At 38.1% G+C, this 21251-nt stretch overlaps 2 protein-coding genes across 3 annotated transcripts in view; both read right to left on the minus strand.

Moving 5' to 3' along the window:
* The window catches only part of LOC121891005 (T-cell ecto-ADP-ribosyltransferase 1-like), an 86905-nt gene that overhangs the window by 43159 nt on the left and 22495 nt on the right, over positions 1-21251 (minus strand). The window lies entirely within an intron of this gene.
* On the minus strand, positions 19030-20890 carry LOC121891008 (ecto-ADP-ribosyltransferase 5-like). Its single transcript, XM_042403715.1, has 2 exons — positions 20801-20890; positions 19030-19755 (listed from the first exon to the last, which is right to left on the minus strand). Exons 1-2 carry the CDS (start codon positions 20870-20872, stop codon positions 19057-19059), a joined length of 771 nt encoding a protein of 256 aa, XP_042259649.1. The 5' UTR covers positions 20873-20890; the 3' UTR covers positions 19030-19056.

Here is a 21251-nt window from a genome sequence, read left to right on the forward strand (position 1 = left end):
CAGACGCATCAGATGGAAATAAAAGGCTTCATGATGTTAACTGTGAGATTATTTTTCTGTTCTGTATGTTTTCATCATCTCCTCCCAACAAACACAAACTGCTCCTGTTTGTTTTCTAAGAATGAGCTGACAGCCGTTTCCTGACATGTAAATTCAACAAGATATTAGAGAAACATCATATTAACATGTGAAGTTCAGTATAATAATGTTGTATTTCCAGATGTTTGGATGCATCATATTAACATGTGAAGTTCAGTATAATAATATTGTATTTCCAGATGTTTGGATGCATCATATTAACATGTGAAGTTCAGTATAATAATGTGTTTCCAGATGTTTGGATGCATCATATTAACATGTGAAGTTCAGTATAATAATGTTGTGTTTCCAGGTGTTTGGGAGCCTCCTGCAGGTCAGAGGTGGTACTGCTACAGGTAACAGTTTGAGGTTAATAAATGATGTTTTGTGGCTCAGAAGTTTCTTTTCTTTGGTTTGTTCAGATGGAAACTTGAATGAGACGCAGCAGAACGAGACTTTAAATCAAATGTTCTTCATATATTTAATAAAAAAGTGCAAGTTTATTCATACAGCACATTTATGTAGCAGGTTATTCAAAGTTCTTTACATCAAACATTGAAAGCAAAGAGACAAAGTGCAAAATAAACACATTATAAAATTACATTTAAATACAGTTAAACACAGTCATTAAAGAGTTACAAGAACAGACAATAAAAACAAGCTGAAATATAATAAAATACAAGAATAAAGTTACAGTTCAGTGTAAGAAATTAATAATTAGAGTTAATAAAAATCAAACTAATTTTTCTGTTATCACATCTTTTATCCAACAAATTGACATCATCAGCTTTTAAAGAAGGCAAAGACGGTGTAATGGAAGAGAAACAAACTGCTTTGTATCATTCAGAGTAAAGGAACAGGAACTGCTTTACAGATTCTGTCATTTCCTTTTCTTGAAATAGTAATTTATTTCTTACTGGTAAACTCATCAAAGGATAATAAGAGTCCATCTGAATCCAGTAAATCATGTTGAATGTTAAACCTTTGTTAACTATTCAGCTATAAATTTCTATTTATGACAATAACTCTGTTGTTCCACAATAAGGAATTATGTGGTGAAAAGTTGCTGGTAAACATCATTTTTTCCTTTCAATATTTATTAAATATTTATTAGGGATATGGTACCATACAGGCTAAATGTGTTCTGCATAAATAATGAGTTTTGTTTCTTCATATAAACTAAAAATTATGGAGTTAGATGACTTTATCACTTTTGGTGAAGTGGACAGAGAATGGCAAGGGTAGATAAACCTTGATAAACCTTCAGCTTTAGACAAAATAATTCAACCCAACATAGATAAATCAGAGCCAGTGATTTAAAGACTTGAACAGCTTTCAACCTCAATAACATTTAAATCTTTTCTGCTATGCATTTATTTTGTTTCCACTAAACCGAGGTGTTTCACCTCTTCTTTAACTGGGATATTGGATGTGCTACTCAGATCACTGCTATGAACAGCCACAACTTCACATTTTCTAAGGTTCAAAGTCAGACATGATGCTTGATGCTGATGGAGGAAAGACTGATCTTATCAATGGCTTTTATAATCATAATTTAGTTTTATAAAAACAGTGCTGTATCGTCAGCAAAGTGGATAATTATGGATTCATTCAACCAGTATTTTGATACCTTGAATATTTGGGAGTTTTTAAGTAATATCGCAATCATTTCTGTGGCTAAAATAAATAATAAACTAATAAAACTAATCGGGCATCCTTTCTGAATTTCCTGTTTAATTGGGAATCTATTGGAAAAGCCGTGGCTAAGAGACACACTACTGTTAATATCTTTATAAAGCAGATGAGTTACATTACAAAAGCTTGTTCTGAAACCAAACATTTCCAAAGTTTTAAATAAAACGGGATGTTCTAAGGTATCAAAGGCTTTAAAGAAATCTAAGAATAAAATAAACTTTTCATGTGAGATCAGTGAATTATAATCAAGAAAATCTAAGATTAATTGAGTATGATAATCAATATTTCTCCCTTTGATAAACGCAGATTGTTCCATCAGTTATCTTGCTTGTCTGTTAGTGTAGACATGAGCTTGGAGCTTCTAATCTACAGACAGAAGGGTCAAAGGTCTCCAGCTGTCTGAGGATCATTTATCTTCATGTGGTTTTGGTATAAATGTGATTATGCCTTGTTTCATGCTAGGTGATAAAATAGAATTGTCTATACACTCTTTAAAAGCATCATAGATCAATTCTCTAATTTCAGTCCAGGAGTGTTTGAAGAACTTGGTGACTTGGTCAAAGCAGCAACATGTAAAAATGATAAAAAATCATCATGAACTCAAATCCACAACTTTTCTTCTTCTGCTGCTGTGTGTAAAAGCAGCTGAGCTGTTTAAAAGTGGTCAGTTTGAATCATTTAAACTTCACTGAACAAAGTCTGAATATTGACAGCAGAGTCAGGATTATACTGACAGGAGTCTCTCCAACACGCCTCCTCATCACTTCACATATATTTCTGTTCATTTTCTGTCCAAACATGAAGGTCTGAGTGTCTGACAGGAATAAAGTTTTATTGATTTGTTATCAGTTGGCCTAAAACTGGTCAAATTAGAACATATTGAGTGAGAATGTAAAAACCTCCAGGCTGCTACAACCAACAAATACACAAACTGAGCTGTGATTGGATCCTTTAAACAGATGTAATACCAGTAATACCAGTAGTGTCCAGCAGGTGTCGCCACTGACTCAAAAGCTTTGACACCATTTTAACCACAGACATAAATACAGTTGCATGCAAAAGTTTAGGCCCTTGACAAATAATATATTGTGGTGATTTTTTAATTGACAAGATGTAAACACATCCTCTCTATGATATGTAAAACTCTAAATTTTCAGCAAACAATAATGCATATTTAATTTTTATGTCATAAATCAAACAAATATAAAAATATCATTGTGTGTAAAAGTTTGGGCTCTACATAGTCAGTAGTCAGTAATCCTCCTCTGGCAGATATCACAGCTTGGAAACACGTTTTGTAGCTAAACGTCTTTCAGTTCTTGTATTTGTTCTTTCAGTATTACTGAAAGCAATCACACGTTGTTCTTCTCACTCTTTATTCTTATTCCGTCTTCCATACGTTTTTTGCCGCATTTCAACTGCTGCATACTTTGTGCTATAAAAACCATTCAACTGTCAATCTGTGCAACTCATTCAGCAGATGTGTGCTTGTATTTTTCTGAAATGTAACATGTTTCAGCGACTTTATATAATTTTTTAAAACATTAAAATTTATAATGGCAGACGAACCGTCCAACCGAGTTGGAACCTTGGTCACTTTGACACTCAACTGCTCGGACGTCCCTTATCGTACGGACGCCATTCAAACTGTAAAAAGTTCACAAAACTTTGAACTTTCAAAGTTATCAGATTGTTTAGTGATATCTTTTGTAGTTTTTCAGCAATTTAAGCCCAAAGTCAGGGGTGTTTTAGACTTTTTCAGGTCTCACCAGTGTGTCATGTGATCAGGCACAGTGGAGAGTACAGATATTTTTAGACCAGAAAAGATTTTCTAAACTGCTTTCACTCCCACAATTTTAACTCCTCAAGCACATATCTTGCCTCAGTATGTTGCCACAAGCTTCCTCTGTCTCAACATGTAAATACATTTCACATAGGACTTTAGTTTTTGAGATCTGAACCTTAATTGATAGAGAGTTGCTGTCATGTTCTCATTGACTGCAATACAGTCTGCAGGATGTGTGTCTCCTCTCACTGCAGTTTCTTAAACTTACAGATTCTCTCTTCCTTCAAACACTTTTTACACATATCATTCATTCTCATGTTAAACTAGTCTTGCTTTCACTAATGATGTACAAATCTCTGGGCTTCAAGCTCTAGTTTGAGACAAATACATTTTCATCATCAAAATGGAGATTTTTCCTCTCATTACTGGGAATGTCTGTTGGCTCAGTGGTTTAGAACACTGCTCTCATGATCAGCTATCTCTTAGATAACAACGTTGTGTGTTTGATACCTGTTCACTGCAGTGCTCCTCATAATATTGCTCTCATGTACAAAGTTGCTTCACATCTCTATCATGTACCATAATTCAATTCCTCTCTAGCTCACTTTAACATTATTACCTAAAGTGTGGATTGCTATTCTTGTTAAATACATCTTTTCCAAATCACCAGATATGGTCAGAGTAGTCCAGTGGTTTAAGCTCATGTCATTTCTTAACTCCTTTTAGATCCAAAGGTTGTGAGTTCGAGCCCCGCTTAGAGCAGAGCTCAGTAGAGTTGAAGGGTGAAGGACTCCACGTGATGTCAATCAGCTTAATCAGCTGAACTGAGCTCAGCCTTTGTCAATTTCATGCAATTGACAGACTAAATACCAAAATCTGGCCTGGTATTGCTGTGTGATATGTTAGCTCACTGCATAGCATGTCTGTCTTACAAACAGGAGGTTGTAGGTTCAATTCCACCCATTGCTGATTTTAATCTTGCTAGATTTTTCAATAGTGTTCAGCTTCCACTTATGCAATCTGAATCCACTTTCAGCAATCACACGCAATTTCTACAGTGGTCAGTGGTTTAGAACACTGCTCTCCTGATCAGCAATACCTTAAATGACAAGGTTGTGTGTTCGATACCTGCTCACTGCAGCGCTCCTCATAATATTGCTCTCATGTACAAAGTTGCCTCACATCTTTATCCTGTGCCAGAATTCAATTCCTCTTTAGCTTACATTAACATTATTACCTAAAATGTGGATTGATATGCTTGTTAAATACAACTTTTCCCATATAACACAGCATGTGTGAGTAGTCCAGTGGTTTGAGCTCATGTTACTTCTCAACTCATTCCAGACCCAAAGACTGTGAGTTTGAGTCCTGCTTAGAGCAGAACTTAGTAGAGTTGAAGGTGGAAAAATGCCTATACCTACAGGTGATCTGCTTATTGACACTGTAACTGATACATTTCATGCAATTGAAATACCAAAATCTTGCTCAGTGTTGTTGTGTGACATGTTATCTTGGTGCATAGCATGCTTCACCTACTAACATGAGATTGTAGCTTCAGCTCTACCTATGGCTGATTTTACTCTTTGTAGGTTTTTCAATAGAATTGAATGATTGACACTGCAATTCAAAACTGTCTATCTTACAAACAAAAATATAACATACTGGCATGCACAAAATGTCAACAAAATTGTCTGAATATAGTGTTCACGTCTGACCTTGTTGCATATGTTTATCAGGGGCTATCATTTAATGTGATTCCAGAGCCCTTAGAAGGTCAGACTTGCAACGCTTCTCTTTGTAAGGAAAGGTATGAAAATCTGATCTTGCTTGTAGTTTTACATGTTAAAATAGAAGGCAGTAAGAGCATTTGCTCACTTTATAGAATGTAAAGTTTTCTGTTCATGTTTTCACAGCACGAGAAGAATTCAGGTTTGCAACTTTGCTTTAGTAAGTTAAAATTGAGCAATGTCTGACATCCCATTTGTGTGATCTTACCATGTTGACAGGTCTTAAACTGCAGTTAAGCATTATAACTCTAGTGGCTGCCGTTTGTAGTCAGAAACCAGACCCACTTAACATTGCATTTGAAAATGCACACCTCCAGAATTTACATTAAGTTTCCAGGTCAGAAATGTGTGGTTTGCAGAAACAAGTACAATTTTGCTGTTCAAAGTCTTTAAACTGACCAAAGTTTGTTAAATACCACAAAGTCCAAGATTTCAAACACACACTTTTTCACTCAGCAAACAAGCAGTGTTAACAAAGCAAGTCAAGAGTTTAAAAAAAAAAAAAAAGCCATGTCTTAGACTTGTAGGTCAGTGATTTCCTGGTCACTTTAGGACACCCAAAATTGACACCACTCTTTGGCATTCCCCTCCTCCTGAAGAGAGAAGACAGACATTTTTAAAAAGCATGTTCATTACCATAAACATTTTACACACCAGACAAGTTTTACACATAGCCTTGTTTGATCAGCGTTACACAGGACAACTAGGCGCATCAATTGCTATACTGAATTTGTATCACTTGGATTTTGGTGTAGTTTGTTGACTGGTGTTGGGACGGGCAGTAGTGCGTTTGGTTATTAAACTTAGCAAAACGAACAAAGTTAACAAATGCTTCATTCAACAAACAACTATCCTAAAATCTAATCCTACCAAACACAAACAGCTATGTACAGGGTTGGACACATGCAGGGGAATGCATGTGTGTGCGAGCATGCGTGTGTGACAAGATGGCAACGGGGCCATGTCGCGTGAGAACCGGCTGGCAGAAGTACAGTGGTGTCTTGGTTAGACAGAAGCAAGATGGCGTTGCCTGGTGATCGGTGTCTTGCACTCAAATTCTGTGAAAAAAAAAAAAAAAAAAAAAAAAAAAAAAAGTCTGATGGCGGATAAGGAAAGAGCAAAGCTTTGTCCGACGTTATCTGACCATCAGATGTGCAAAAGATGCCGGCGCGTGTATGTGTTAGTCAGAAGAGAGGGAAGAAGGAGAGAAAGTGAGAGGGAGAGAAGTGGCTTTGTCCACAGAGAGCGTGTGTACGGACAGCAGTCTGTAACGCACGTTGTCTGGTTTCTGATCGACAAAGCAACTTACTTCCTCACTCATGATGGCACAAACACAGCAGTAGTCCCGAGCGGGACAAACACAAAATAGTGTAGCGTGGTGAACACAACTAAACAGGCAGCAAACTTAAAATGCTCCTAAAAGTAAAGCAGGAAAAATGGACTCGGCCGTTCGTCAACAGCACAACAAACAATAGCAATAAAGCTAAAAAGCTAAATGCTAAACAACAGCAACTGATGCTGATAGGAACACACAACACTGCCTCTGCCCAGACTCATGCCTCTTGCTTGGTCGCTTCAGAAAGTGAGCAGGGTGGGTGTGTGTAGTCCGTCTTTGTCCTGGGCTCGGATGCAGATGGTGGCCGTTCTCGCACGGTCGGCGAAAAGCACGGCAGCTGGCTCTCAGCGGCGTGGCGGAGAGAACAGCAGAGTCGACTCGGTGAAGCAGCGTTACTTCCTTTTTGAAGGAAATTGAGGAAATTGCAGCAGCGGTCTCTCTCGGATCCGGGAATGTGTTCGGGTGAACATGGGCGAAGTCTCGTCTTGCCCGGCGAGGGGAGTCTTCGATGAGGGGAAACACGTGCGTGGGGTACCCCCTTTAGTCAGCTGACTCACACAGGAACAGGAGTTACCCCTAGCTCAGTGACATGGGAAAGGCGTGTGCTTCAGGGCACGTTCAGTTTTTAAAGGGGTGGTGATGTCATGGCTGCGTCATCAGGACGCTCCGCTGTGCAGGAGCGTCTCCGCCAATGAGACTGTATGTTGACTGCTCCCTGCTGAGGTGTGAAAATCACAAAGCATCCTTGGAAATGGAGTTTGCAATGGACTCCCATTGTCTGTAAGCAGCATTTTGGCGCTATTCCTTTGTCTCGGGGGAAACAAAGGAAAAAGCACCTCGTGGTCAGGCCTCACAGGTTACATGTAGGCCTTCTTTGTGTGACCTTGTGGTTTGAGGCCCAACACTGGAGTTCGTACCCGTAGGCTGATTGTGTCCCCTTTAAGTGGGAGAGGCAAGCCACCTCTCCCACTTTAATGTCCAACATTGCAGCCCCCCCCACAGCCTCACCACTACAGTTCCATCCTGTAGAAGACAAAGAAATAGCTTTTTGGTACAAGATACAACCAAAACCAAATTAAAAAAAGTTGTGCCCTCTCCTTAAGTTTTAACCAAAAGAGGAAACAATCACTGAAAATAGACATTTGAAAGCTAAAGTTAAAGTTTAACTTTACAGAATGCAAATTTGCAGCCATTGTCTAAAGTCCAGGATATAACCCTTGAGGGCTTGTGGCCAATAGCTTGATTGCTGGTGGGGGGTGGGAATTGGGCCTTGTCCCCAGTAATTTTCTCAGAGCCATGCTAAAAAAATATTTAAAAAAACCAAAAACAAGACAATCATAGTCAAACCATATTTAAGTTAAATTCTTCACTGGAAAGTTGTTAGTAATGGGATAAAGTCACAAAACATCTACACTATATCAAAGGAAAACACAATCTCAAACATGGTGCTCTAAATTATTTTAAATAACATTACAAACAACACACTCACCTGTAGTACTTCAAAGTTCTTTTTCCAAATGAAAGAACAGCACAGATGCAGGGGAATTTAAAGCATTAAGGGCATTCCGGGGCATCCAATCATGTGCCACAGAAAGCCAGATGAACACCTGAAACTGATATTTCACTAACAAGGTCATCAGGTGTTTGGGATTTGGCTGATCACTGATTAGACCTGTCCTTATAAGAGTTTTAGTTTTGTGTGGGTTTGTAGGCACTGCTTCATTTATTGGGAATTAGCTCAGTTGGTAGAGCATGGGTCTCAAAGACTATAGGTTGTTGGTTCAAGTCGTCCTGCCTATGCAAGAAGACATACTGCAACCATGTTCTTCACCACTTCTTTTTTGGTCAGTTAAGCAAGTTTTAAGAAAATCTGAAGTTGTGCAGATTGTTGTGTGGGAACCATGTTATCTCAATGATCAGCATCGGATAACATAAGATAAGATTCTGCGGTCCATGCTGTTGAGTACTTGTAAAGCTCTTCACTGCCATACAGTGTGCAGGCTGTGTGCCTTCTCACACTCCCATTTCATAAATTTGCAATTTCTTTCTTCCTTGAAACACTTTGTACATATGTTATACAGTCTAATGCTCAATCACAAATATTTGCACAAATAACGTTCAAATCTATGACATAGAAGCTTTAGTTTTAGGGCATTCAATTTCTCTTTAAGAAAATATCAACTTGTGCTGCATTACTGTGATTCCTGGGTGGCTCATTTCATGCCCAGGCCAGCACTTTTTGAAACAGTGTTCTTATAATTGAAGTTGGTTGATATGATTATTATTTACCGTCATGCTAAACTATTCCTGCTCCATTTAATATCATACAGATGTCAAAATTGCAAGTCTTATTTTTTGTACAATTAAAGGTCTAAAGATGAAAATTGGATAATGGGACACAATCTGTTAACTGTGATAGTGCAGTGGTGAATAATGTTGCTTTATTAACAGTAGGTAGTGAGTTCAATCCCCATGATGGACAACTTTTATCTTGGTAGACAAAGATGACCCTGACAACAGCATTGTTGTAATTGGAGTTTGAATTCATGTTATTCATGTATTCCTGAAGTCCCTGCAGTGCAAGAGGGTGTGGTTTTTCAACTTCATAACATAATCATCACATTCAAATTCAAAATTCTAATTCAAAACAATTTTATTTATCCCACTAGGGGGATTGGTTATTAGCACTTAGTTACAAGCTTGTTATACACAGAAAAACACAGACACATACAACAACATACATATAAAGAAATACACCAAGGAGCTAAAATGTTGGATGAAATCTATAAATAATGCTGATGAATGAACTTTATAAACACAATAAAAGATCAGATCAGTATATATATATATATATATATATATATGTATATGTGTGTGTGTGAGTGTGTGTGTGTGTGTGTACTGTATAAACTTCTACATACTGCAGTTTAGATTGGTCCAAGGCTAAGTACAGAAATGAGCTAAATGGGTGATGGTTACACAAAGAATATGAAACATAAATCAGGGAAAATAAAAAGAAGACATGAAACAAGACTTAAATTGTCATAAAATACAAAGCAAACATAGGCGTTTGGATCCTATGAGGTCAGGATCAATAAATGTTAACATCACCTCTACTCTACAATAATTTTGTCCATGGGTTAGCAGTATATTCTGTCATGTTGCTGCTTGTTGTATCTGTCCATTGTTGGAAGGAAACAACATTATAACCAGAACACAGTGCCTTAATTAAGATGTGAAGGGCTGTCGTCATATGACGTTTTACATTCTCAGTGGCTGTAGAACTACAGTTTCCGATTATCTGTTCAGTATTTCATGTGTTGACAGCATCACAGCGATGTTATGGAGGAGCCCTAAAAAGAAAAACAGTGAGAAACTTTAAATATGACATTCTTATAGACATTCTTACAGTTGTAATTTGAAATAGCTTGCACAAACAGTAATGTCAAAGTGTCTCTGTTAGTTGGTTATTAAAACACAGATTTAATTACCTTTACAACTAATTTAGGGAGGAACTCTTCGGCACCAAGGAGGCAGTGTCACCCTGAAAATGATGACTGTTCTGTGACAGTTTGTTTCCTGTAGCAGAGTGGCTGATCACTTGTGAAAGGATCAATAGTAATTAGGCTCTATTGTGTGCAGCAGTTGATGTACAAACAGTGATGTGGAAGCAGCAAGATGGAGCTGGTAATGACAAAAGAAAAGAGTATATTGTTGCAATAAATTGAAGATGATTCAACAAATCAGCTTTATAATGTATATAATACATAACAATCAAATACCTTGAACACCACTGAACGGCAGAAATCAATTTTCTTTACAGTGGCAGTTCACAGAAACTTTTGGAAGGCTGCAAACAGCCATGAAGTTCATTCAGTTATCTGTTGTAGGTTTCTGAGCAGCCCTCCAGTGTCAAATGGGGAGACTACAGTAGGAAATACCTGATGTAAGAAATGAACTACAATTAGGCGATGTGACAGACAATAAAATAATCAATACCTGAAGAATTATTGCACAATCAGTAATGAACATTAATAGGTATTGCCAACATAACACAATTTAAATTAAAAATTAAGTAACTTAATACCTCATGTTCTTTTGTGAGAAAACATCAGCACTGACAGAGGGAAAACATGTCTCGTGTGGCCTGGGAGGTGTAACATCTGGTCCATGGCAGCATGATGTCTCGGTTGTAAACAGATCCAGTGTCTGATGACCAGACAGCCTTGAAAAAAGATTGGAACTGGCAAGAGTTAGAACATGCTTATGTGTGCTCCAGGAAGTCATGGTTCTGACAGTTAAACTGGTGTTGCAGTATTTGGTCTGTGACTGTTATGAAGTGCTCCAGTGCCGCACAGTGCTATATTAGAGGAGGCAAAGACTGGCAGGGATTGACACAGAGGACATAGGAGAACTGCATGTCATGTCCACAGACAACTAACCTAACAAAAGGTCTTTTCGTTTTTTTTTTCTGGCTTCTCTAATTATTGTTTACTTTCATAATTTGATAAACTCTATCATTATGATATACTCCATTTCATTTTATCATTGTAAATTTAAATCATTTGATCTCTTGAAACACACCACTTTACCATAATTATCATATGTTGTACACACTTTCTTTCATAATTAGTCGAGCTCCAACAATAGTGTAACTAGTTTTTACACAAATATCTAATAGAATGCAAAAAAAACCTGATTCACAAGTGCATTGATTTTGAATTATCTTTAAGTCTGACTGTTTGAAGATATTAGACAGTAGACAGGATTGTGATAACTGTGATATGTTTTCATGACACCAGAATGGAGACAATGCTGTGGTTGAGAGATGAAAATGAGGTCCAGCAATGTGTTCTTCTCTGTGGTTGCAACAGTGATGAGTTGTGCATATCCCCTATATTGAAACAGCTGCAGAATTGGCTTACTTGCATAAGACAAAAGATCCTCATTGAAATCGCCACAGACAATGATGGGGTGATGATCTATGATCTCCAGCGCCTTCAAAACGCTTCCCATGTTTGACAGGAATGATCTCACACTATAATCTGGAGGTCTGTACACAGCTGCAATCAGTGCACTCACTGGGGCTTCAACCTTCAAAACCATGAACTCAAGGTCAGTTACATTATGTATGTACTGAATTTCACGTACTTGAATGTGATTTTTCACATAAACAGCAACTCCACCACCACCTCTGTTGGCCATTTGTGTAAATTTGTGTAGGAAAGGTGTCTGTTGTGTTTGAACATAATGTAGCCCTGTAAATGCAGACTGTCTGCAACAAAGGAGCCATGTAGGTGTGTTTCTGTCAGACACAAAACATCTGCAAGACACAGTTCATGATGGCCCTTGATGTCATTGACATGAGATGGCAATCCTTCTAAACCAGAAAAGATTTTCTAAACTGCTGTCATTCCCACAATTTTAACTCCTCACGCACATATCTTGCCTCAGTATGTTGCCACAAGCCTCCTCTCTCTCAAAATGTAAATACATTTCACATAGGACTTATAGTTTTTGAGATCTGAACCTTAATTGATAGAGAGTCGCTGTCATGTTCTCATTGACTGCAATACAGTCTGCAGGATGTGTGTCTCCTCTCACTGCAGTTTCTTAAACTTACAGATTCTCTCTTCCTTCAAACACTTTTTACACATATCATTCATTCTCATGTTAAACTAGTCTTCAATCAATCAATCAATCAATCAATCAATCTTTATTTATATAGCGCCATATCACAACAGAAGTCATCTCAAGGCACTTTTCACATAGAGCAGGTCAAGACCGTACTCTTTAATTTACAGAGACCCAACAGTTCCCCCATGAGCAGCACTTGGTGACAGCGGTAAGGAAAAACTCCCCTTTAACGGGTAGAAACCTCAAGCAGACCCCGGCTCTTGGTGGGCGGCCATCTGCTTTGACCGGTTGGGTTGAGAGAGAGAAAGAGAGAGGGAAAGGGGGAGGGGGGACAGAAGAAAAACAACGACAACAACAAACAACAACAAGCACAAGCAGCAACAGCCAGGGAAGGATGCCATCAAGACTGTGAAGGACCGCGAAGGTTCAGCCCGGGAGTCAGGTTTTTCTGTGAGATGAGAAAGCACAAAAAACTCCGGGGAAGAAGCAAAGTTAGTGACATGCATTGATGTTACATGAATGCATACAGATGGAGAGGAGGAGGAGGAGAGAGGAGCTCAGTGCATCATGGGAAGTCCCCCAGTAGTCTAGGCCTATAGCAGCATAACTAAGGGCTGATCCAAGGCGAGCCTGGTCGGTTCTAACTATAAGCTTTATCAAAAAGGAAAGTTTGAAGCCTACTCTTAAACATAGAGAGGGTGTCTGCACCCCGGACTGAATCCGGTAGATGGTTCCATAGAAGAGGAGCCTGATAGCTGAAGGCTCTGCCTCCCATTCTACTTTTAAAGACTGTAGGAACCACCAGCAAGCCTGCATACTGGGAGCGCAGCGTTCTAGTGGGATAATACGGTATTATGAGCTCTTCAAGATATGATGGTGCCTGACCATAAAGGGCTTTGTAAGTTAGGAGAAGGATTTTAAATTCTATTCTAGATTTTACAGGAAGCCAATGCAGCGAAGCTAAAATGGGAGAAATGTGGTCTCTTTTTCTAGTTTTAGTCAATACACGTGCAGCTGCATTCTGGACCAGCTGGAGAGTCTTTAGAGACTTGTTAGAGCAGCCTGATAATAAGGAATTGCAATAATCCAGCCTAGAAGTAACAAATGCGTGAACTAGTTTTTCTGCATCTTTTAGGGACAGGATGTGCCTGATTTTTGTGATATTACGTAAGTGAAAAAAGGCAGTCCTTGAAATTTGATTTATGTGGGAGTTAAAGGACATATCCTGATCAAAGATAACTCCCAGATTCCTTACGGTGGTGCTGGAGGCCAGGGTAATGCCATCCAGAGCAGCTTTATCATTAGATAATGTGTTTCTAAGGTGTTTAGGGCCAAACACAATAACTTCAGTTTTATCTGAATTTAGTAGTAGAAAATTGCAGGTCATCCAGGTCTTTATGTCGTTAAGGCATGTTTGGAGTTTGTTTAACTGATTGGGTTCATCTGGCTTCATTGATAAATATAATTGGGTATCGTCTGCGTAACAATGAAAATTTATGGAGTGATTCCTAATAATATTACCTAAAGGAAGCATATATAAGGTGAATAGAATTGGTCCAAGTACAGAACCTTGTGGAACTCCGTGTCTAACTTTTGCCTTCACGGAGGATTCATCATTCACATGTACAAACTGAAATCGGTCTGATAAATAGGACTTAAACCAGCTTAATGCAGTTCCTTTAATGCCAATTAAATGTTCCAGTCTCTGCAAAAGGATTTGATGGTCAATTGTGTCAAATGCAGCACTAAGATCTAACAGGACAAGTATAGAGACAAATCCTTTGTCTGATGCAGTTAGGAGGTCATTTGTGACTTTCACCAGTGCTGTTTCTGTGCTATGATGCGCTCTAAATCCTGACTGAAAATCCTCAAATAAACTATTGTTATGTAGAAAGTCACATAACTGATTAGAGACTGCTTTCTCAAGGATCTTGGATAGAAATGGAAGGTTAGATATAGGTCTATAATTGGCTAAAACACCTGAATCAAGAGTAGGCTTCTTAAGAAGAGGTTTAATTACAGCTACTTTAAAGGACTGTGGTACATAGCCTGTTACTAAAGACAGATTGATCATGTCTAGTAAAGAAGTGCTCACTAAGGGTAAGGCTTCCTTAAGCAGCCTAGTTGGGATGGGATCTAAGAGACAGGTTGATGGTTTAGCTGAACAAATCATTGAAGTCAGTTCAGACAAGTCTACTGGAGAAAAACAGTCCAAATATATGTCAGGATTTACTGCCGTTACCAAGGTTCCTGTGTTTGGGGAGAGAACGGTGCCTGTTGAGGGCAGGAGATGGTTAATTTTGTCTCTAATAGTTAGAATTTTATCATTAAAGAAGCTCATAAAGTCGTTACTACTGAGAGCTATAGGAATACATGGATCAGTAGAGTTATGACTCTTTGTCAGCCAAAGTGCTGAAAAGGAACCTAGGGCAGTTTTTATTCTCTTCTATTAATGCTGAGTAATAGGCGGCTCTGGCATTACAGAGGGCCTTCCTATATGTTTTAACACTATCTTGCCAGACTAAGCGAGATTCTTCTACTTTGGTGGAACGCCAAATCCTTTCCAATTTTCGCGATGTTTGCTTTAATTTGCGGGTTTGGGAGTTATACCATGGAGCTAACCTCTTACGTTTTATTATCTTCTTTTTTAAGGGGGCGATGGAGTCGAGTGTTTGTCTTAGTGAGCCTGCAGCACTATCAATAAGATTATCAATTTGGGAGGGACTGAAGTTAACATAAGAGTCCTCTGTAGTATTGAGACATGGCAGTGAATTCAGTATTGACGGAATTGCTTCCTTAAATTTATCTACAACACTATCAGAGAGACATCTAGTGAGGACATTTTTATCTAATGGTGTGTAATCCAGTAATAGGAATTCAAAAGTTATTAAAAAATGATCTGATAAAATAGGATTTTGTGGAAAAATTATTAAATGTTCAATTTCAATCCCATAAGTTAGAACAAGGTCTAGGGTGTGGTTAAGACGGTGAGTGGGATTATTTACACACTGAGAGAAGCCAGTTGAGTCTAATAATGAGAGAAATGCAGTGCTGAGACTGTCACTATCAACGTCCACATGAATATTAAAATCACCTACTATAATTACTTTATCTGTACTAAGGACTAAATACGACAAAAACTCTGAGAATTCAGATAGGAATTCAGAGTACGGACCAGGAGGACGGTTCACTATAACAAATAGAACTGGCTGTAAAGTTTTCCAGGTTGGCTGGGAGAGACTAAGAACAAGGCTTTCGAATGAGTTATAATTAAATTTAGGTCTAGGGTTGATGATTAGGCTTGAGTTGAAAATGGCTGCAACTCCTCCTCCTCGGCCAGTGTCTCGAGGAATATGAGTATTAATATGACTGGGGGGAGTGGATTCATTAAGGCTGACATATTCTTCATGACACAGCCAGGTCTTGCTTTCACTAATGATGTACAAATCTCTGGGCTTCAAGCTCTAGTTTGAGACAAATACATTTTCATCATCAAAATGGAGATTTTTCCTCTCATTACTAGGAATCTCTGTTGGCTCAGTGGTTTAGAACCCTGCTCTTAAAATCAGCTTCACCTTAGATGACAAGGTTGTGTGTTTGATACCTGCCCACTGCAGTGCTCCTCATAATATTGCTGTCATGTACAAAGTTGCTTTCCATCTCTATCATGTACCATAAGCAATTCCTCTCTACCTCACTTTCACATTATTACCTAAAGTGTGGATTGCTATTCTTGTTAAATACATCTTTTCCAAGTTAACAGATCCAGTCTGAGTACTCCAGTGATTTAAGCTCATGTCACTTCTTAACTCCTTTTAGATCCAAAGGTTGTGAGTTTGAGCCCTGCTTAGGGCAGAGCTCAGTAGAGTTGAAGGAGTCCAAGTGATGTCAATCTGCTTGCTGAGCTGAGCTGAGCTGAGCTGAACTGCTTTTTTGTCAATTTCATGTAATTGACAGACTAAATACCAAAATCTGGCCTGGCATTACCATGAGACATACTAGCTTAATGCATAGCATGTCTGCCTTACAAACAGGAGGTTGTAGGTTCAATTCCACCCATCACAGATTTTAGTCTTGCTAGATTTTTCAATAGTGTTCAGCTTCCACATATGCAATCTGAATCCACTTTCAGCAATCACACGCAATTTATACAGAAATTGCATTTCCTAATGTTAATTGTTGACTTGCCTCAGGTCTAACGAGCTGATAAAAAGAATCTGAAACTTCAGAAACTTCAGAACTCTCAGAACGCCCAAACTTGTGCACATGCCACAATGATGTTTTTATTCTGCAATTTATGACATAAAAAATATCTATGCATTAATGTTGGCTGAAAATATTGTGTTTTATGTTCCATATCATAGAGAGACTGTTTACATCTTTACAGCTCTTACAACAAATGCCTTACTCATTTTGGTAGTTTTGTATCAAATTGTTGCAGAAAAATGTACCAGAGCAAAAAACTCTCTCTTGAAAATAAAAAGGGAGTCAGAGGTCCAAGCAGCAAAGTGTTCTTTAATGCCGGCAAAAAAGGGGAGCAAGTAGCACTTTTACAAAGAACCAAATCGCTCCAAAGGTTTTTTCTTTGGGGCATTGTTTTTATGCCCTTGGGTCGGCTTAGGTCACACCTTATCATCCACCCTCCCTAATTTTTGACCACTTATTATGTTACTTTTATCTCCGTCACTCGTTGTTGGTCAAAACAGGTTTTGAGGTGTTTGAGGATATGTACTGGCATATTCAATTCTACCTGATTATATCCAATTTTTATATAAGTATTGGGAATCATTTTACACCATTATTGCCAAGTTGTCTTCTGGCCTTTTATTTTTTTATAAGTTATTCTAGTCATTTTACACCCTTATTTCTTGATCTCCTCCAGAGAGTATTTTTTTAAAAGGTGAAGACTTTAGCAGACCCAAGCAAAGTGACATGTAATACAAACACACTCACATTTCTCCAGTGTATGATTATGATTCTTCTACCGTGCCTCTATACGTACAGTGTGATTAAATATGGTTCATGAGATTATAACTACACCAATACAAATTGTATCACACTAGCCCTTATTGCTTATAAACTTATAAAATCAATCTGCATAGCTTAATATTGTCTTTAAGCACACCAATGACTTTTAATGAAAATACACCACAGTAGCAAGACCTGCTTTAAGATTGAGACCTGTTCAGGAGCTGAAGAATTATTCAACCTTTGAAACAGATGTGGATTATGCCATTGCTAGACACTACAAGGAGAAAAACCATGGGTCGGCTACGTCCCTCAAATTTATCGGCAATGAAAGAGTGCGACCCAATCCAAGAGGTGGTAACTTGATTAACCAGCTCTTAAGAAGGGAGGCATTTTGGATTTATGAACTGAATACTATTGAACCTTATGGACTTAATGAAACACAGGATTTGAGTTTTCGTCTGAGATATGTAAATATTAACTTGTATTTCTCTCCACAGGCTATTTGGACTCTTAGGGAGAGATGAGCCACTAGGTCCCCTGGCACTCACCCTTCCCATTTAGTGATGTAGAGGGACAGCTGTAGGACCTGTAGTCCATTCTTTACTTTACCCACCCTATCCAGTCAGTTGTTTACGGGATGTAATGAAGTTTAATTATATAAAATGGTGTAATTCTTGTAACTTTGTGCAACATTAATCATGTCATGTTTTTTGTTATATGTATATTCTCATTCTTCGTGCCCTTTGTAAAACGTTCACTTTGAGAAAATGAAGACTGTGATAATTAGTCATGTAACTCAAATGTATTTATCACACCTGTGAGTACTCAGCAGTTGTATTGAGTGAACCTGAAGAAGCTACAGGCGAAACGCGCTGTTCACTCTCAATAAAGTCATTATTATACTGAACTTCACATGTTAATATGATGTTTCTCTAATATCTTTTCAAACAGCTGATGTTGAATTTACATGTCAGGAAACGGCTGTCAGCTCATTCTTAGAAAACAAACAGGAGCAGTTTGTGTTTGTTGGGAGGAGATGATGAAAACATACAGAACAGAAAAATAATCTCACAGTTTACATCATGAAGCCTTTTATTTCCATCTGATGCGTCTGAGCTGCTGCAGTCAGTCTGCAGGACGTCAAACAGCTGCTGGAAACTTTCCATCAACATCAACATGACTGAATGAGTTTCTGACTGTTTGTGTTTATTCATTTGTTGTTGATGCTGCACACGTGTTAACATTCTTTATTTGGTCAGTTATGAGAATATTGAGTAGAATCAGAATCAACTTTATTGTCATTGTTCAAATCAACATTACAGTGCTGATAAAAAGTGACAAACAAAAATATTTCAAATAAAATTACAAATGAAAACAACAATAATAGTTTTTAAAAGAGAGAAACAGTATTGCTCAGAGGCTTTTAGACAATAAATGATGTTGAAACAGACCAGAAACACTGTTAGAGACAGTCAGTGTTCATGTCTGTGTTGGTAGTTTATCATTCATCATTTTTATTATATCACACATGTGTTGATTCCATACAGAGACATACAGTCTGCTGCACATAGAAATCAATGTCAAACAGCACAGATGCTCCTACATCTGATACTGTACACAGTAATAGATGATGTTGTGATGCACAATGATTGACTTCAGTACAGCTGTTGTATCGATTTATAGATTTATTGATTGATTTATGATGTTTACAGAACAAAACTCATTTTATTGCATTTTCTCCATCAGTTGGAGAAAACTCTGCTCTCTCATTTGGGTGCAAGTTTGCAGTTTAGGTTACTTTTATCTCCTGCACTCTTCAAAACAAAGACCTTCTCACAATCCTCCAGATCTGGAAATTTACCCCAACCTTCAGTAATGTTGGTTATGCTGAATGTTTCATAGGGGGGGATAAGCACCTCTTCCTCATTTGGAAACCATGAATAATTCTTCAGGTAAGCTCCTGAACAGGTCTCAATTTTAAAGCAGGTCTTGTTACCAAAAAATTTAAGGTCTTTTCTTTTAGAGCTGGAGGCAAACGCACCTAACCGTATTATGTCGTTAACATTACCAGTGAATTCCTTATCGGTTTTTCTATAAGTAGTCTGACAGCCTTGTTTTTTTTGGTTTCTATTCAGGATTTGTATGGCAGTAGTCAGCCAGTAATGTAAAGAATGGAATGGGAAGGTGCTGCCATAGATGTTCTTACCGGTCCGCACTGCTTGATTGAATTCATTATAAATGTCTCTGGATGTATAGACACAGATTGCCAGCATGTGATTTATAGTGAGAGCCTTATCCTCTGGGTGTTTATTTTTTGAACATTTTTCCCAGACCATTTTCAATGTTTCCACATTCTCTTTGTTGAAATATGTGCTTTTAACTTTCTTCTCCATTTCCTCGGTGCAGCCGTGGTACATGTCATCAACAGCTTCAGGAACCATGTTCAGTGGAATTGTGCCGGAGGTCTGGAGGACAATCCGGTTACACAAGAATTTATGGTTTATTCAAACCAACTTATATAAAGTGCAACAGTAAATACAGGTTGAAGGAAACGTAATGCAGTCTGAATGATGTTTTCTGTCAACATGATGAGAAAATGTTGATACTGAACGTGTCAATAAAACGTTGACTGATAACATGTTTTATTGTTTTGCAGACTAATATCAGCTGGTAGTGACACAGCAATATTTAGGTTTTTATGACTGTGGTTTATGGCACCTGGTTCAGGTCAGAGAAAGATCCTGGTCTCTGTTTAATACAGAGAGAAAGTTTATGAACATTGAAGTGAAAGCAGCATCTTTCACTAACTGTAACCAAACACTGAACACACAGGACTGAGGATGTGAACTCTGCACTTTGAGCGCTGGTTTAACAGTGTTTCTGTGTGTTTATCCTCCTCTACAGTTCTGCTCTCAAACATCATTCAAGCAGCCATTACGTTTGTTACCACAATGGGAAAACTATTTCCTAGTATATAAAGACATTTAGTAGGAGACAGGGCTGGAACTGAGCTGACAACCAACTTGACTTCATGGAATAAAACAAGATGATACCGTCCACTCACAAGTTGGTTACATACAAACCTTAACTTTCAATACACTCAACAGGTTTGACTGATCAATCCTCTGTTGTATGAAGACAATAAAACTGAAGCTTAAGACTTCACTCTGACTGGAGACATTTTTATTAACATGTTTATTCACTGCTGCAGTTAAAAGACTAAATTAAAACCTCTCCACTCGCTGCACTTTGTACCTTGATGCAACTTGCACTTCCTCCCTCACAGGAAACAACGCTGGAGCTCGGACTTTGAAAAAAGCTTCTTGTGGTTTTTCTACCACAACATGAAGTTACACTTCAGATGTTGTTTCATCAATCAGAAAACACACAGCACATGTCTCGTTATTGTCAGGACTTTTTCTGATGTGTCTACAGATCTGTCACACATGATGTTGGAGTGGAAAGTAAATGTAAAAATGTCCCTCACTGTTAGCAGAATGTGTTACTCACCAAACAATAGATGAGGACTGGGACTCCTACAACAAGTGATCCTCCTCCAGCGATTTGGTTGGAACGCTTCATCTCTGCAGTCAGGAAAACAGCTGTACAACGTGAACATACACAAATAAAGAAGTGTGACATGCTGACTGCTGGTCAAAAGGTTTGGTTAGACAGCAGGTCCTTAATATTTCTACAGGACTCATGGTCGTCTCTTTTTATAAATACCATAGACACACAGCTCACCACAAAGCCACAGCTTGTCACCATATTACACCATATTACACCATAATAATGAACTTCATACACTGATAAATGAAGACATCTATTAGGTTCAGTTATTATTAAGTGAATCTGGTGTAAAATCCTGATCTTCATATTTGAAAGTATTTCATCGTTAGTGTGTCAAAGAGTTTTTACCTGTGTTGAACACTTGCTCTGAGATGCTGAGGAGGCAGGAAGA

This window comes from Thunnus maccoyii, chromosome 23, assembly GCF_910596095.1.
Source record: "Thunnus maccoyii chromosome 23, fThuMac1.1, whole genome shotgun sequence".
Classification (NCBI taxonomy): Eukaryota; Metazoa; Chordata; class Actinopteri; order Scombriformes; family Scombridae; genus Thunnus; species Thunnus maccoyii.

What these genes read in the sequence shown, in the direction of transcription:
- LOC121891008 (XM_042403715.1), bottom strand. Translation starts at nt 20,872, where the DNA reads ATGAAGCGTTCCAACCAAATCGCTGGAGGAGGATCACTTGTTGTAGGA. An exon ending in CAGTCCTCATCTATTGTTTG is followed by an intron (nt 19,756 to 20,800) that starts GTGAGTAACACA and finishes ATTGTCCTCCAG; the next exon opens with ACCTCCGGCACAATTCCACT.